We start from the raw sequence: 17839 nt of genomic DNA on the forward strand, positions 1-17839 counted from the left end.
GTAAATATGTGAATCCTTGGGTTTATTTAGTGACCCTATTCTCCTACAATTACGTAAGTGTTTTTGAACACATCAGGTGATTCAATTTAAAATTAACATTATAATTCATCTATGTGTCAAGTTTCAATAATAAAACGTGGGTTCTAACATGTTCTCTGACGCATTGTTTAAAGTTGGCACCAAAAAAAACTCTGGAAAATGGATTGCATTTGTTTTGTTTCCCCCTCAATGAGCTCTCATCTCTCATCCCACATCTCTGAAAGAACATAACCGGTGTCAGTTCATTCATGCATTTATACATTTGTGATTTAGCAGCTCACGACACCCACACTGCTCCCCTTGTTAATTATATTTTTCAAACAACTTGTTTAATTAGCAAACACTCACATCAGATTCAATGAGAGTTTAAACAGTCAGGTGTTTGAGAATTGCCTGCCTCTCCGCTCAGCTGCAGGATTATGAGGTGTGTTGACACAAAAGGTGCGTGATCACCACAGAAGAAGAGCCGGTGCTGAGTCAGGACCTTACCATCTGGTACCTCAGGGAACCTGCATTCATCAGCGAATCTCTGTCCAACCCCGGATTCAGGGAGAGAAAATCAGTGATGAATGCCAATTACAGCCTCAGCCAAATATCCTAATTGCATAATATCCTCCTGTCTTTTTAGCATCATAATGTTTCGTCACTGCTGCTCCCTGTTGTGGTGCCTACTGTGAGGTTTCTGGGTACGTTTTTTTTTCCAGATAGAGTACAGAGTACAGACATGCACAGACATTTGGAGGGGCTATTGCTCTAACCTGGAAAATGGGAAATCCAACCCCCAATTCTTTTTACCCATGTCACCTGTTATGGGTCACCCATCAGCATGTACCTGAATCGTGTAAAATATTTTAGTCAGTGTGTGACATTAAGGAGGATGTATTGGCAGAAATGTAATCATATATATGTTTTCACATAAGGCAATATTTAAATAGGTCTAACTTTAGCTAGTATGAAAAATAAAACGTTTTTTGCTCCAGAGAGGCAGCTCTGCCAAGGAGGGGCTGTTGCTTAGGAAACTTTAGCCTGGCATTGTGCATGTTCTTGTTTACAATAAAGGTCCTCAGCCGAATTTCAACGAACATTGCAATGACACGGTAAGCATCTTAACATAACAATTCGGTATTTTGGCATTTGGCAGATCAGCAGACTAATATGCCAGCAGCCAGTTCGCTTAGCTTAGCACAAAGACAGGAAACACATTTTTATCTTGTTTGTTTAATCTGGACAAAAACAAAAACTAATACGTTGTGGTTTTACAGCGTTTCCATGTCAGGTTATTTCTTGCAGTAAGACAGGCCAGCTGTTTTCCAGTTTCCAGTATTTATGCTAAGCTAAGATTCATATTCACTGTATGAGAGTGGTACCAATATTTTTATCTAAGTCCTGCCAATAAAGCCAATAAACCACTAGAGCCACCAGGGTGCATGATGGTATTAACATACTGTAAGTAATAATTTAACATATGATAAAAGCCTCATATTTGGGTAAGAGTGGTAGCCTATATTTTACTGTTGTTTGACATTAATGCTTTTATTAAACGTTTTATTAAAGATACTTTGTTGCTGCTGTCTCTACTGATTTATTCACATTTTGTTCAAGAAAATACACCAACACACCTGACTGTTCGTCTGTCTTAATAGAAAATTGTTGTTGCTGTCTAATTATTTAGATTTGTGATAATTTATTTAATATAAACACAAAATATTATTTTTATACTATTATTATCATTTTATATTTTCCAACAATGGTATACTGATCAAAGACTGCATCAATTTTCATACAAAAACTTAAATATAAATTAATAAATAGAATGAATATCCCCTGATATTAGCAAAATGCATTTTGTATTATGTTTGTTTGTTTGTTTTCCAGTATGCGTTAACTCAAAAAGTAAACTGAAATAGTTTTACACCACAACCTCTCTCACATAAACAGAAGTAAGAATTCACAAGAATCCACAAAACCAATTAATTGAATAAAAAAAAACTTCAATCTCCATTTATAAACCGAGTTTGTCTGAATGTGAAGAGCTTTGGTGGTGGGAAGTTTTTCTTTAGAAAGTTCCAACTAATCGCAGCTATCATCACAAACTGCGTCTGACACTGTTATAAATTAGCATCATTAGTGATTTCTTGTTTCTGCCAAATAAGCTTAGCCTATGTGTCAATGTCAGACATAATTCAGTGAAGTGACAAATACAGAGCTAGAAAATTGGGATAAATAGTTAAAATGATGTAATTTCTATTCATTTATTCCAGTTTCATTATCATGTATTGATTTTCCAAATAATTTCTCAAGTTTATCACTAAACTTTTCCATCCACACATGTACTTTCCTCCACAAGCCACTCCATTTATATGTACGTACTGTACGTCTATTACTGTAATTGTGTCACTTCCACCTCTGTTACTAGAAGGGTATTTTGAGCCTGTGCAGCCGGTTATCAATTGGATTCACATGACAACCCGAGAGCAGACACACCGAAAAACAGAGTGAAAAAAAACAGTGTGTGTATGAGGAAACTATACTTCCTCTTTCAAGTGTGAAGGTTCTCTCGTCCGTTAAAAGCGTGTGAGGTTCTTGCTGAGACAAACCCTGCTGATTATTCGACAACAAGGTACATTCAAACTATTTCTTCTAATGTGTAGCGACACATTGACTGTTTTTGTCTGATACTCTGAAGTTGAGATCAAATGCTCGTCAAAGCTAATGGCTATATTAACTAGCTATAAGTAGGTAGAAAGGATTTGCTGAAACAGAGGCTCAGAGATTACAGTTTGAGATGTTTGAACTTCTCCTTCTTGAGGTGAAGAAATCTTAAGAAAGTCTGCAGTGCAAGAAACCGGCATTTTAAATTCTTATTCAACTTTCACATCAAAGTTTTACGGGAGTCACCTTGCTCTGCGTACCAGCTATCATGACCTCATCAACAGAGTATGTTGTGTTTTGGTTTTAGACTAGACAAGACAAGACAAGCACTGTGCACGTAAACAACAGTCCTTAATGTAGGTTAATGTGTACATATGAATATTATCTGCATTAAGATTTTACACAGAAGCTGGTCGGGTTGTTGATGCTTGTTTTTGCTGATGCTATGAGGCATGCTGTGAATTAAGTAGTTAATAGTGTACAGGGCTGTAGCTACCACTGAGGACACTGAGGTCTTGTCTTCAGTATTTTTTGTGGGAATTTGGGGGTTTTGCCTGGGAGAGCTTTAAAAAATACCTTTCAGACCGCTGTGTGAGGGGGAAAAAGCAGAAGTAAACTATTGGTAAGTAATAGTATTTACTTTTTTAACTGTGTTTCCTTTGCAGGATGCACATTTTGTGTGCCGCGTTGCTTTTGGCCTTTCTGGTCCTCAGCCACTCTTCATCTGCCCTAAATAAGCTGTGGGAAGAGTGGAAAATCAAACATAGCAAGGTTTATGATAATCAGGTAGGATTGTGGAAAAACCTTAATTTCTCTCTCTTTGTCACCACGTACAGGAACCCAATCACATTGTTCACTTTTGTGCTTTTTGTTTCAGACTGAGATCGTTTTTAGGAGAGCAATATGGGAGAAGAACATACTGCTGGTGTTGAGACACAACCAGGAGGCCTCAGCAGGAAAACACAGTTTCACAATGGGAGTCAATCATTTGGCTGACATGGTAGGAATCAAACAGTTTGTGTTTTCTAGTGTCAGAGCCCAAACAAGACAGATACTGTCTTCAATATCAGTCTGGAGTAATTCATCTGTAACATTTAAATGGCTGAACTGTAGGGAAATAGACATGCAGACAATGGGCTTTCTGTCACTGTAGATAAAGCAAATCATTTCACTGACCAAAATTATGTGCACAATTTATCAAATGCTTATTTGCATTATGTTCCAGACGATTAATAATAACCCTCCTAACCTCAGTTTTACTGGTCGCTAGACAGAGAAGCCTCTGCGGCAGCTAAGCTAGTCTTACAACATGTTATTTGTAGCTTTACTGCGTTTCATTTATTAGTTTCTGAGCAGCAAGTCGAGCCTTCCTGCACAGGTCTGGTGACATCTCAACATCTGACAGACTAGAAGTATTTTTTACAGTTTTTTCTCCCCACTTTGTAATATCAACCTGCATCCTCCTTGAGCAACAAACTGTCTTTATTTTGCTCTATGGATGTATCTTATTACATGACTATAGTGAAATATCTGGATTATTGTTTGTACAATCTAATCTGTTTTATTTTTACATAGCATCAAGTTTGTTGGCTGGCTGACTATAGAAGACCTCTCTTTAGTATAACAGAGTAAAAATAATCATCCAAGATTGAAAATATTCAAGATCATGGAATTTGCTGTCAAAGAGTAGAAAAGAAACATATCAGAGAGACCTCTGGTGGATACAAACTGCATGACAAACACTTTAGCCCTGAACACCAATCCTCTTTATGTCACCGAACTGGCTCCTCTCACTCCCAGGACCTATGCACACGTATGCTTGACATTAGACGCTGTGCATTACTGTGCAATAAGTACTTTCACACTCACTGACCTCTGTTGGCCAACACTGTTAATCTGCATTTAAAACTGCACCCTCCATGGCTTAATTTAAACCCTAACCTATAGGAGCAGCTAATCTTCCTTTACACAATCTGATTAATTTAATCCAGCGTGGCTGGGCCAATCTGGATAGTCAGGACTATAAAGTACAGTAGCGACATGTGGGAAGGCTGTACGGTTACAAAAAGGCATTTGTACATGCAAACTTTAGGGTTTGGTTGGTTGGTTTAGGGAGTCAAAAGGATGAGGGAGAGCATTGATGAAGCTGCATTAGAAGATATTGTAGAGAGGAGGGTTTTGATTTTGATGATAAAAGCCCAGAGCAGTGATGCCCAGATGTGCGTGATGTGTTGAAATGTTTAGGACAAACTTTTGGACTCCTGTCAGAGAGCCCAAAGGACGGTTTGTTATAGTTGCCAGATGGGAGGACAGCTAGATTGTTCTTAACTTGTTAGAAAAAAGGTTTTACTGAGGTTTTGTGATCTCTGAAACTATGGTGAGAGTCAAATCCGACACACACCGTTGACAGAGGAGGAAGGTATCGTACAGGTAAAATAGGGGAACATGTGAGATGGTGTGGCATCATAAAAACTGTATTGAGCTCTTTGTCCTGATGGCAGAAGTTTAAACTTGATAAGAATCAGAGGAACTTGTGGGAAATTGTATTATTGTTCACTGGTGTGAGCCTGAGTTGCAAAATAAAACCTTTTTCCAAAGATGTGACACTAAAAGTATTTCCAAATTGGGTCATAGCCTGTTGGGGGCCTGGGAGGGGGGAGGAACCAGCATCACATATGATCATGAGCTCAGTTCTCAGAATAGGCCTTTTTCAGTACTATTGAGAGGGACTTTTAGACAAGGGGAGATTAATTTGTAGCACACTGAAATGCTGAAATATATTTAATTGTGTCTTTAAACCGCTGAAAATACACAATATTGCAGTGTGAGATGTGCTTTAAGTTAGTAGAGCACTGTTGTAAGAGGTCATCATTTCCCTCATGTGCATTTTATATATTTACCAGCCCTCTTTTCTATTAAGACAGCTGATGAAATCAATGAGAAGATGAACGGCCTGAAGCTGGAGGAAGCAGTTCAATTCGGAAATAGCACTTTTAAGGAAGTGAGTGGCTTATCGGTGCCTCAGAGTGTGGACTGGAGGAAGTACGGTATGGTCAGTCCAGTCCAGAACCAGGTAGGTAATGGTTTGAGTTCAGCTATTGTAAATGGGGAAATGAGAAGTGTGATAAATAACCAATGGCAACAAACACAATTTGTTTGTTTTTTTGTTTTTAAAGGGGTTATGTGGGTCCTGCTGGGCCTTCAGCTCTTTGGGAGCTCTTGAGGGCCAGATGAAGAAGAAAACAGGGGCCCTTGTTCCCCTGAGCCCACAGAACCTGGTGGACTGCAGCACCAACGACGGTAACCTCGGCTGCAGAGGAGGATACATCTCTAAATCCTACAGCTACATCATCCGCAACGGAGGCGTCGACTCGGAGAGCTTTTACCCCTACGAACACCAGGTAAACAAAAATAAACAGTTGGGGTAGTTATAGAAAGGTTGATGTGTGCAACTACTAACACTGCATTTGTCAGTTTGTTCTTTTCTTCTTTGTTTCTTGTATCGTTCTTTCTTGTTTATTTCTTTGTTGTTTTTTCCTTCATGTTTCGTTTGTTGTATTTCTTTGTTGTCTTTCTTTGTTTACTTCTTGTTGTTCTTTGTTTCATGTTTGTTGTTAGTTTCATGTTTGTTGTTTCTTTCTTCTTTGTCAGTTTGTTTCTTTTGTTTTTGGCTTGATTTCTTCCTTCTTTACATCCTTTCTGTCTTTATTTCCTTGTTACTTCTTCCTGCCTCTCTTTCTTTACTTCCTTATTTACCTTTCTTACTCAACTTCATTGTATTTTAGAGCTGGAATTTAGTTTTGAAAGAGAGTAAAACAGTGTTGTTTACTAGTTTGATTAAATAGTGATACACAATATATTTTATAAATCTAATTTCTATTTGTAGAATGGGAAATGTCGGTATTCTGTCATGGGAAAGGCCGGCTACTGTGCGAACTTCCACATCCTCCCACAAGGAGACGAGAAGGCTCTGCAGGCTGTAGTTGCGTCAGTGGGGCCGGTCGCTGTGGCCGTTAACGCCATGCTGCCATCTTTTCATCTCTACAGAGGAGGTGAGGCTGCAGGCTTCTGAATGTGAGAGGTCAACTGATGAGTGATCGGTTGACACTGCAGCTGTGAACGCTGGTTCTGGTTCGAGTCATGCCTCAGAAAAACTAAAAGCCTTCGCTGTAGTGAATTAAATCATTTTTGTATACATTTAACGGATAACATGGCATGGGCAGTATTTTATATTTTATACTTTATATGCAAAAAATAATTGAGGCCTCACAATAGAGACACCTTTCAGACATTTTCTTTTTCTTTCATGGAGAAAATTCAGTTTAATAAAAAGTACAACTGCTATTTAGGAAAATACCACGCATAAAGTCATAAGGCTTCCTCTTGCTTCAATATTTCTCTTTATTACAACTTCTATAAAGTGATATTTTGCCTGTATTAAAGGTCCCATTTTGCTCTGTTTGTCACTCCAGCGCTGAAGCTGTTCACAAACCAGATTTCCGACAGAATTTCTCACAACACGCCATAGCATAGTGTGTGTACAAAATACAATTTCTACAGGGGCAACCAAACTTGTGCTTCTTTAGATGGGTATAAGGGCAGCTGGATGATACCTATAGTTAAGGTGTTAATTGCATTTTATCTAATAGACTGGAAGCTGTCAGGAGTGATAAACACAATGACAACAGGAGTGACTTTACAGCAGGAACTCTGAGTTATAGTAGAGCCTAAATCAGTGATGAAATGGTTCCCATTACCAAAATCATAATTAAAGTTAGGAACCACATAAGGTATTAATGATTTCTAACTAAACTGTCAGATATCAGCAGTAATTCCAGTGTCACCTGATTAATAAGAGAGATTCTATTATTTTACATGTATTTTCTCAACCACCTTATGCGTCTTTCAGGTTTATACAATGTGCCCAACTGTAACCCAAGGTTCATAAATCACGCTGTCCTGGTTGTGGGCTACGGCACAGACCGAGGACAGGACTTCTGGCTTGTGAAAAACAGGTAAATGTGTTCACCTGTACAATGTGAAAGGAAGAGTATGACTTCATATTAAATGAAATAAATTAGATTTATTATATATAAAATAAACGTGAATGTTTTCATGATTCCAGTTGGGGAACTGCGTGGGGAGAAGAAGGCTTCATTCGAATTGCCAGAAACATGAAGAATCTCTGTGGCATTGCCAGCTTTGCGGTCTACCCAACGCTGTGAAAAAATGGGACCCGTCACCTGAATCATCTTGGTAGAATTTAGGTTATCTCATTTATTTATTTAATATCAGAGACCACATGTTTGTTATTTCCATCTTTAATAATGGCACTGCAGACGCTGCCTGTCCTGAAAGTCTGTCCCGAAAAACAACTCTTTCTCACTGATGTTTTTGGTGTTTTGAATGAATTCTTATAAGATGTCTGAGTTTCCCTTCAATAAGCTCCCATCTCTTATTCTCTGTCATTTTGAAAAAAAGATTGCTTGCTTTGAATGTTTAAAATGTCTTTTTATATATCATGTAGGTACACTGTATTTTATATACGCGATTCATTTATTTAAATATTAATATTTAAATATTGTCTCAACTTTCTGTCTGTATAAGTGCACACTTGAACTCTTGACAATAAAGAAATATCAATTCTCTGCTTGTTAAGAAGGAGACATGGGAATGAAATATTATTAGTAGTAGTAGTAGTAGTAGTAGTAGTTATTGTTGCAATAGATGTATTTTATTATCTAAATAATGATAGGTGAGAAAGAACTTTTGAAAATTCCTTTTGTTCTTGGTGGTCAATATAATAATAATATAAGGTTTTATAGGATTCAGGTGTACACATAAAGAGGTTCTTTGGATACCATGAAAGGAGTCTTTGGATGAACCAATGGCAGATGAATCTTGATAAAACGCCCTCTATGGATGTGTCAACAAGTGTCCCCCAAGGTGGCCGCCCAGTGGTAAAAAGGTGAAGTGCACCATAAAAATGGAGAAAAGGGACGCAATAGGCTGCCCTACCTTGGAACTGTTTCACCATAAATGCATTACAACCTTCAGTGCGTTGGTGCCCTAATACATGCAGCTGTTGTCTCTTTTTTTGCCCCTGCCCCCTCGGTCCACCACTGCAAAAGCTTTCACTGTTGAAGTCACAAAATGATTGGTCATCATCAGTCTGTGGCATGGCTGTCCTCTTTTCCTTGTTCTTCCTCCGACCTCCTTTAGCAAGTATGGTCATTTACTGATCTGATGTTGAGAGTTTTGGGTGACATTTATGCTTTATCAGTATTTTCAAACATTTACAAGGGAAAAATACCTGGTTGGTTTTGCAAATGTACTTCCACCTCCGTGCACAGCTGCTTCCACAAGCCTTTCTATGAGACCTTCTGGGGAGGCAAAGCAGTTTTTAGCGAAAAGGATCTAAAAAATCAACTGTACACCTGCTCAGCATCAAACAGAAAACAGAGAAGTTAGAAAACGGCTGATGTAGTATGTCTCTTTAGCAGCAAAATGCTCCAGTTGCTCCAGCCAGATATTTCCCCCAGGATTTTCTAAAGTTAATAAACAGAGCTAAAAGAGACTTACATTCATCAGGAAGACAGAAACACGACTCCAAATCACTGATAATGTTGCTCCCCAACTGCTGGATGTATAAATAAGCAACTCTGCTAACAAGTGTTGCTTCTGCTGCCCCCAAGTGGCCAAAAATCAGTCATTGCAGTTTAATGATTTGCAGGTTTGCAGTGAGCACGGTGATAAATAAAGAGTCTTTCAGATTCAGCTTGGATTTTCCCCTGGTGATCTTAGGTAGGTCAGGTTTTAGCATATCTGCCATCAAGTGCGACCGATTACTTTTCAGTGCTGGTTTTGGTTTCTGCTTATTATTTTCTGTCTCTAATATTGGCATTGGACCAAACATGTAATAGTGGGCCACCTGGTAACGTATCCTCTGCCAGTCAGTTTGTCAAATTATATTAACTGTTGAGATTTATTGTAAACAGCCAAAATATAACTTCTAATGTACAAGTATTGATGTTTGCTTTAATATGTCTTCATTGAATATATTTTTTTAACATTTAACTAATAGGTTTAGTCAGTTTATTTCCACTGCTTCTAGATGTTAATGGATATCAACTGCTGGTGTTTTAATGAAAGCTGCTGCAGCTGTCCAATCAAAGCACGAGCCAGGCCTGTTAGTCTGATGTAGGACACTTTTTTAGCAATTTAGCTTTCACTGAGTTCCTGTTTTAACTTATTTTCCTAGATCTAGAAATGTTTCGGAGCCTGCTTTTTACCATCATTTGTGGATTTGTAACGGCCGTTATCAATTCAGAACTGGACCGAAACTGGGAGTTATGGAAGAAGATGCATAATAAAGTCTATTCTCACCAGGTAAAACTAAGGTGTTCATTCCAGTCAACCTAGTAACTTCTTTTTTTTTTTTTTTTTAAGTATTTTCTTGGCCTTTTATTGCCTTTATGATAGTGACAGCTGAAGATAGACAGGAAAGGGGGGCAGAGAGAGAGGGGATGACGCACAGCAAAGGGCCGCAGGCTAACCAGGCGCCCCGACCTAGTAACTTTTAACAACTGTTGTTGTTTGGCCTAACAGTACATGGATGTGTGAAACATATTCTCTTATGTGGAGCATACCTAATGAATGATATTCTAAACTCTTCCCCCTTTTTGGTATCTATTAAGTGTGATGTATGTTAATCCCATGTTTCTAGATTGAGGAGTTTAGTCGCAGGCGGATATGGGAACAGAACCTGGAAATGATTAATGTCCATAACCTGGAAGCCTTCCTGGGCTTACACACCTATGAGCTGGCAATGAACCACCTGGGAGACCTGGTGAGTCTATAGACTAGTCTTTGCAGTTCGTGAAGATCCAGTCTATGTTTAACTTGTGTAAAACTGTTCTATCTTCAAGGGTTCTTGTGGCTCTTGTTGGGCCTTTAGTGCTGTTGGAGCTCTGGAAGGACAACTCAAGAAGTCTAGAGGCTACCTGATGTCACTCAGTCCTCAGAACTTGGTGGATTGTTCCGTAAATGGGTGCAACGGTGGCTTCATGGCAACCGCTTTCCAATACATCATTAGAAACAGAGGCATCAATTCTGACACAGCCTAACCCTACATTGGCAAGGTGAATTTTCAAAACGATGGTCCACTGCATGCATGGGTTTTAAAATTTAAGGTATATTGTGGTTAAACATTGACAATTAACTCCTCACAAAACGTCCCTGCACATCACTTTCATTTCAGTGGGGTCAATGCAAGTATAACTCGCAGTACAGGGCTGCTAACTGCTCGAGCTACGCCTTCGTACTGAAGGGGGATGAATCTGCACTGAAGGCATCTTTAGCCAAGATCGGTCCCATCTCGGTAGCAATTGATGCCTCCAGGCCCAAGTTTGTCTTTTACTGTCATGGTGAGTAGTCATGGGTTCATAGCTCTTACAATAATACAAAAGTTTAATCGTAGTCGGATTTTTTACACTTTTTTTGGATCTGTGTAAATGGTTTCAGTTCAGTTTTGTGTGGCCCAACAGGTGTGTACAGGGACCACACGTGTACCCACCATGTGAACCATGGAATGCTGGTTGTGGACTACGGTACAGAGAGAGGACAAGACTACTGGCTGGTCAAAAACAGGTTTGTCTGAAGTGTTGAAATGTGAATTTTGAATTTGAAATAGTATTTTCCTTGATTTATTGGTTTTTATGATGTACATACTCTTCAATTGTAGCTGGGGTGTAAAATATGGAGATCAAGGCTACATTAAGATGGCCCGGAACAGACGCAACCACTGTGGCATCGCTCTCTATGCTAGTTACCCAATCATGTGATCAGCAGAGGGGCCAACTTTTGGATGTACATTTCTCAGCAGCAGTTGGGACATTATTTTAAATAAACAGTTTGATCCCTAACTTGTGGATTTCTTTTTTTTTTATTATTATTTATATATATATCTCTATCTCTATCTCTAGCATTAATATTCCAGCTTCAGTTCATAAATGTATTTAGGCAAAAATTCCTACACAAAAGCTGTCCAACCCAAACAAATAACTGCGGTTGATTTTAAATTAGTGGTTCTCAACCTGTGAGTTACATTTGTGACTTCACTTATACAAAGATGAATATTTAAGCCACTTGTTGACTGCATCTGTAATAAGAGTAAAGCTACAGACTCTATTCATTAGCTTTTTTTTTTTAAAGGGGTTCTCACTTGAGTAACACATTTCAAGCTCATATAAAATGAGCAATATGGCACATGAGCTGGCTGCAGAAAGTAGCTCTACCACAGACTTCCTGGAATACCGGTGTGGACCACTTGGCTCTGTTGAAACTACATTTCTGCTTCCAACTCTGCTTAATTATAAGCAAAGTCTACTTGTGAACCGTAAACACACGTCAGATGTCTGAGTTGTGCTCAGTTCAACTTGTGAGTTTTCTTTTATTCAAAAGCAAATTTGACAGAGGCCTGAACTTTACTAACTTTACTCTCCAATTCCCACCCCCGGACAAGACAAGCACGTATCAGAACAAGGCAGCAACATAACTGCACTTTTACGTGCAGTCAGAGCGTTAATGTAGTGAAGATACTGATGCAAAGTCCAACCTCCTGCTGTCATTAACATTTAACGTTTGGTGAAAAACCCTGTGAACTGAAGATAAGTAGACTTCATGCTGTTTAATGCAAAACATGACATTGGTTTTCTTTAAGTTTTATTTTTCCATTATGATTTATCATTTTCTTCATAGAACTGGATAAATGGCACAAAAGTGCAAATCCCAGCATAATGAACAACTCTCACATAAAATAAATACAGCACCTTTTCAGCATCACTAAAATATTCTCAATATCCAGAAGTAATAAATACTGAATTTACCAAGTTTTTCAGTCTTCATTTACAAAACACAAAGACAACACACAATAGATTTTTGTGTCATATTGAACTTTTTTTGGAATTTTTTTCCTTGATCTTTTGTTCCACAAATTCCAAACTTGCACGTACAAACATCTACAGTTTCTACACACAGTACATAGAATTTTGAATTGAACTCACATTTAGAGTAGAACTTTTATCATTTAATAAACAGGTCAGAGTCAAACCAAAGAAAACGTAAACATAAAAACCTTCAGTCCAAACTACAGCGAAGGATCCTTGCAGTTCTTTGCAGATGGAGGAGTTGTTTTCTGGCATGGGTCGGCCCTTTTGTTTTTTTTCCTCAGGATCCATTCAGGACTGATCTGTGCTCTTAAGATTTGAGAAGACAGAAACCATGCCATAAAAAATCCTCCACCCCTCTATCAGTCTGCCATCATTAAGGGAAGTCTTCAGGCTGGTGTTCGCTTTCTTTTGACAACATCCCATATCACTGCCGTCATCATAGATAAAACTCAAACCAGTAACCCCTTTGATAGTTTATATATATAATGAGAATTCTACACATAGCAACATTAAATAGTAAACTTTTACATTTTGGACAGGAGCTTCAATTTGACAGAGGGGCTCTTTTGATGAGTTGATAAACCGTGGTCCTTTTTGGATTTAAATCTGATTTCCTGTTTTCTCAGAATTGGGGAAAGCCTCCACTTTATTGCTTACACTTCCCCCTATTTAAAAATACTCACATGGACAAAACAAGTTTACGTCAAATTGTACTTTTTGTTCATAATATCTCCCTTTGCCTAAGCGTATTGCCCTTTTCCGGCCCTATCTCGTACCTCTGCGACAAGGTGAATTGCACGACTACAAGCGTCCTCCTCAGAAATTCAGGCTTTTATATAAAAAAGAGTTACCTGGGTCCAAGGTAAACAAAGGAGCACAGCCACCACTAACTTACTTTCAGAACACATACTCAAGTTTCACCAATTTTAACCCCACTTTGATTAAGAACAATCACTGCAAGCAACAAATCTATGTCATCATACGACAATGAAAACACTAGTTCTTGCTTTAGACAAAAACAGCTGGCATACAGGACGTCCAAAAAGTCAGACAATACGATACAAACATGCGTCACGATCGGTTGAATACAGAAGGATTAGGGAGTGAAGTCGTCTTTGTGAATTTAAGATGTGATCCTTCGTATTTCTGAGCAGAGAACAGCACTTCATCTCTGAGACTGGCTATCTTTGATGGGGTTTGTTTTTAAAGACTGAACTATGTCAGCAAAAGAGCACCCGAGTCTATTATGAAGAACAAAACATTAAATTCTATACTGCATATATTGCATTAGGTTGCTTTTTTATCTTCTCATAGTGTAAATATATTTCCGTGGTCCCCAACTGAGCTGTTTTCATCACAGGGATGAAAACATTGCAACAGAAAAAAGTAGAAAAATATGTGACAGACAATTTAGAGTCAGCTTACACATACACACACACTCACACCACACACACACACACACAACACATAACACATACACATACACATACACAACCACACATGGACAAGAGCTTCAACAGTCTCTCCAACATGAACAAGACAGGAGACATCTGTTCATTAAATACGCACTTTGACTTTGTGGACAAACAGCTTGATCATCAGAATGTAATCTAGATTTGACAGCAATAATTCGACATTTTGAGAAATATTCTTTTGTTAAAAGTTAATGAACAAGGTCAATATGCTCTCATGCCTGTGGATATGTACGAAGTACAGCCACAAGTGGGTTAGCTTAGCTTAACATAAAGACTGGAAACAGGGGCAAACAGCTAGCCTGGCTCTGTGCAAAGGTAATAAAACTCAAGTCTAATTCCATCCTGGCGTCAACTCCATACTTTACCCACCGACATGAGAGTGGTATTGATCTTTTAATCAGACTCTCAGCAATACAATGAATAAGCATACCGAATTATTCTTTTAATGTCTCTCTCTCTCTCTCTCAAATACACACACACAATCCAGAGGATGTCTTTAGGTCAAATAACATACTCTATTGGGTAGCAGCAGCCCCCATTTACTCACTCACTGATTGTCAGCACACATATTGATGTACACCTTTGGAGAAATGATACCGAAGTAGTGATATGTATAAAGAATGGTACTCAGTTAGATTAGTGATTGTTTCTAATTTAGGATCACATTTTTTTTCCTGTTTACTTCTGTTATCCTTACAGATTGTTATCAACCGGTATCATACAGGAACAGTGAGTAATAACTTTTCTTGTCTTCTGGCACAAACGGACGCAGTAAAAGAATGACAGGAACAGGAGCCCTTAAAATGAAATTAGGTGAGGGATTTGTAATCTCGGTTTTCTCTTTGTGCCACTCTGCCTGATCAATAGGACTTTTATTTTAACTGATTCTTCATCTTTTGGTCCAGTTTAATTTGTGCTTATGGGTATAATGAAGTCATATCATGACTTTAAAGAGGCATTAACTGCCTCAACTGCATTGATTGTATGTTTTAAACCCAAACATAAAAAGACAAAACAGCGAAACACTAAAGCAAACTGCTAAGAAGGACAGTGAGATGCGGTCCAAATCTCTTACTCTTGTTACTGAGGTCAAGAATAAACTTTCACACTCAATTTAAATGACTTGTTTTGTGACTTCTTTTCATATTAAGGTTAACTGATGCAGTAATGCATATGGGACGCAGCCGGAAATATCAGAAAACTATCTTGCATGTACAATAATTTGGTGGAGTGGTGCTAAAACAAAATACCAGCTGTAATCGTGGTCTAAACATTTCACCACACCTGAGCTACTGCATGAGTTATATGCTGATATAATTATGTCTAAATTAGCCTAAAACATTCTGCTGTTGGATCAGTAAATAAAGTCTTTGTGGCTGCACTGATTTGAATGAAATGACGTAATTTAATAATTTAATTTAATTTTAATTTAATGAATGAATCACTTTCTCTTGTCTCACATAACAAAGACATGCATGCAATCCCACGTACACTCACACAACTAATTTAGGCAAATATAACACTATAGTATCTGCTCTCACATTTAGAACTTGACCAAAATCCATCCCACAGACGTTCCTGTGTTGTAGGCATGAACACCATCACACTGCCACAGCTGTATGGTTCAACAACAGGTAGGGAAAATATTAGTTTAACACTGAACACTGAGGAGCTGGATCAAACTAGTCCCATTTACAACAGAGAATCCTGTGAAATGCATCTTCACCTGTGTGTTTTGAGGCTATAAGTAGAGGAGGAGACTGGATTTATGCAGGGACAAAGGGAAATTGTACTTAGTTTCTGAATAAATCAAGCCTCACCGGAATGTCTTAATATTATTTGGTAGAAAATAAGAGCTTGCAGGTCTGGCTTCAGTAGTAGGCAGTGGTCAAGAGTCATTGGCGGTTTTTAGAGAAAATATATTCACCCAAAGAAAATCTTTTCATCAAACACAAGCACATCGGTCTGAATGGAAATGTGAAGTGCATTGTAGCAGTAACATCACAGCAAATTAAAAAGCATCACTGAAAGCCAGTCACTGAGGCCGAGGACAGACGATAAAGAAGAATACTGCAATCATAATTGAAAATCGACCACATACATAGAGTAAATCTTTTCACGTTTTCCCCCATAAATGGCTTTTTTTCAGTCTCATCTCTTCAATTGACATCTCTGTTTTCTCAATTGATATTGTAGATCTGGTAAGGTCGGGTCAGTGAGAGAAAACTCCCAGGAATTAACATTTATCCTTACTGCACGCCACAATTTGTACTGCATTACCCTGCGCATTTGACACTTTTAAAAGATCTGATGTTGTTGACAGTGTAGCTGAAAGTATTTATTTCTAAATCTGCGCTGCTCTTCTCTTAATCACTGTGGCTCTGTATAGACTTTGAATGATGCAATCCATATTTCAAAGGATTCTGGGCTTACAATGGGGATGGCAGTCTGTTCTGTTGGTGTGTGTGACGGGCAGCGCTGAAGCTCTCAGGGATGTTCGGGCTCTAATTGTCAAACACACACTCCAGCTGTGCCCTGCTGCCCACTGCTGGTCATTTTCTTTACTGCAACACTTGGCCTCGTGTTTCAGGCAACTTTGTTGCAAGGAAACTACCTGCAGCAAGCGCGCCGGCAGCAAATAAGATGGGTATGGCCTTGGTGATGCCGACAAATGACTGGAAGATGCTGATGCCCAGGACGGCCGCCAGCTTACAGAGGGCATTCAGGAAGCCGAATGCTGTGCACCTGAACACAAGAAAAGAGGGACAAACACAATCAGAGTTAGGACTTTAAATAACTGATAGAAATAGGAGGAATTTTAATAATACTGATCATTAATTCTCTAATTTAAGCTGATCTGCCTTCAGTGCATTTGAACATGTTTAGTTTTCTACACTTCTTTTACACTTTGTTATTTATAACACAGATCAGTCAAAGTGTAATTGCAAATGTTCTTTGTATTTTTGATGGTACTGCTAGTAGTAGTAGTAGTTGTTTATTTTTGATATTTTTGGTTTATTGTGTCATGTACATGCAAGTTCTCAGCCCATATGGATTTAAAAGACACCAAAGATACGGTTGCCATGGTGAAACATTTGTCAGACAAGAAGGGTTTTATCTCCTGTCATAAACTCTACAAATAAAGATATGCCAAAAATAAAGTGTCCTTACCAAAACACAACTCAACTCTCCCAATAATCCCAACCAGAGAGAGTTACCAAGGGCATTTTTAGTATAATCCTTAAATCATCAATAAAACATTAAAATGGACTCTGCCTTCAGTTAAATCATATTACAAACAAGCCTACCTGTTAAAAAAAACTAATAAACATATGAAATATGTAGCTGGAGCCAGCAGACAGTTAGCTTGGCATAAAGACTGGAAACAGCAAACTAACCTGGCTGTTCCTTCAATCAACCTAAGCACTAAAAACTGTTTGTAAAAGGAAGTAGGTGTGTTTCTCCTGCACTGAAATTCAGTTTGGTGATCTGCCTTAAAAAAAACAGCAAAAACTGAATAAGTTCAGAGGTCAAAAGGAACAAAAAGGAATCACCTCATGTGCTGATCCTTTGGGTATATCTATTTGAAATCAACCTGAAGCCTTCACCATAGCACAACAGTAAGCTTTCTTTGTTAAGGACACATCATGTGATCACCAATCAACAGAAACAAACTGCAGGAAGATCCTCCTCTCCCCACAGAAACAGTAAAAAAAAAAAAAA

The 17839-nt window shown here is 38.4% G+C and overlaps 3 protein-coding genes across 3 annotated transcripts in view; 2 read left to right on the plus strand and 1 right to left on the minus strand.

The window, feature by feature from the left end:
- Positions 1 to 2514: 2514 nt before the first annotated feature.
- ctss1 (cathepsin S, ortholog 1) lies at positions 2515 to 8334 on the plus strand. The gene is made up of 8 exons (XM_035681503.1): positions 2515 to 2659; positions 3357 to 3477; positions 3569 to 3691; positions 5612 to 5764; positions 5868 to 6092; positions 6578 to 6743; positions 7601 to 7706; positions 7817 to 8334. Exons 2-8 carry the CDS (start codon positions 3358 to 3360, stop codon positions 7914 to 7916), a joined length of 993 nt encoding a protein of 330 aa, XP_035537396.1. The 5' UTR covers positions 2515 to 2659; position 3357; the 3' UTR covers positions 7917 to 8334.
- Positions 8335 to 9960: 1626 nt separating this feature from the next.
- LOC118342841 (cathepsin S-like) lies at positions 9961 to 11534 on the plus strand. Its single transcript, XM_035681504.1, is given in 6 exon segments — positions 9961 to 10080; positions 10418 to 10540; positions 10620 to 10832; positions 10952 to 11117; positions 11238 to 11340; positions 11435 to 11534. Coding segments are annotated over 6 exon segments (825 nt in total).
- Positions 11535 to 14329: 2795 nt separating this feature from the next.
- Positions 14330 to 17839, minus strand: part of LOC118342842 (synaptic vesicle glycoprotein 2A-like) — a 13074-nt gene continuing 9564 nt past the window's right edge. The window contains exon 12 of the mRNA XM_035681505.1: positions 14330 to 16861. Coding sequence (XP_035537398.1) covers positions 16678 to 16861 — 184 coding nt within the window. The 3' untranslated portion in view covers positions 14330 to 16677. The remainder of the gene's footprint in view (positions 16862 to 17839) is intronic.

The sequence above is a fragment of the Morone saxatilis genome, unplaced genomic scaffold (assembly GCF_004916995.1).
Source record: "Morone saxatilis isolate NCDOM2014 unplaced genomic scaffold, NCSU_SB_2.0 Contig9, whole genome shotgun sequence".
NCBI classification, from domain to species: Eukaryota; Metazoa; Chordata; class Actinopteri; family Moronidae; genus Morone; species Morone saxatilis.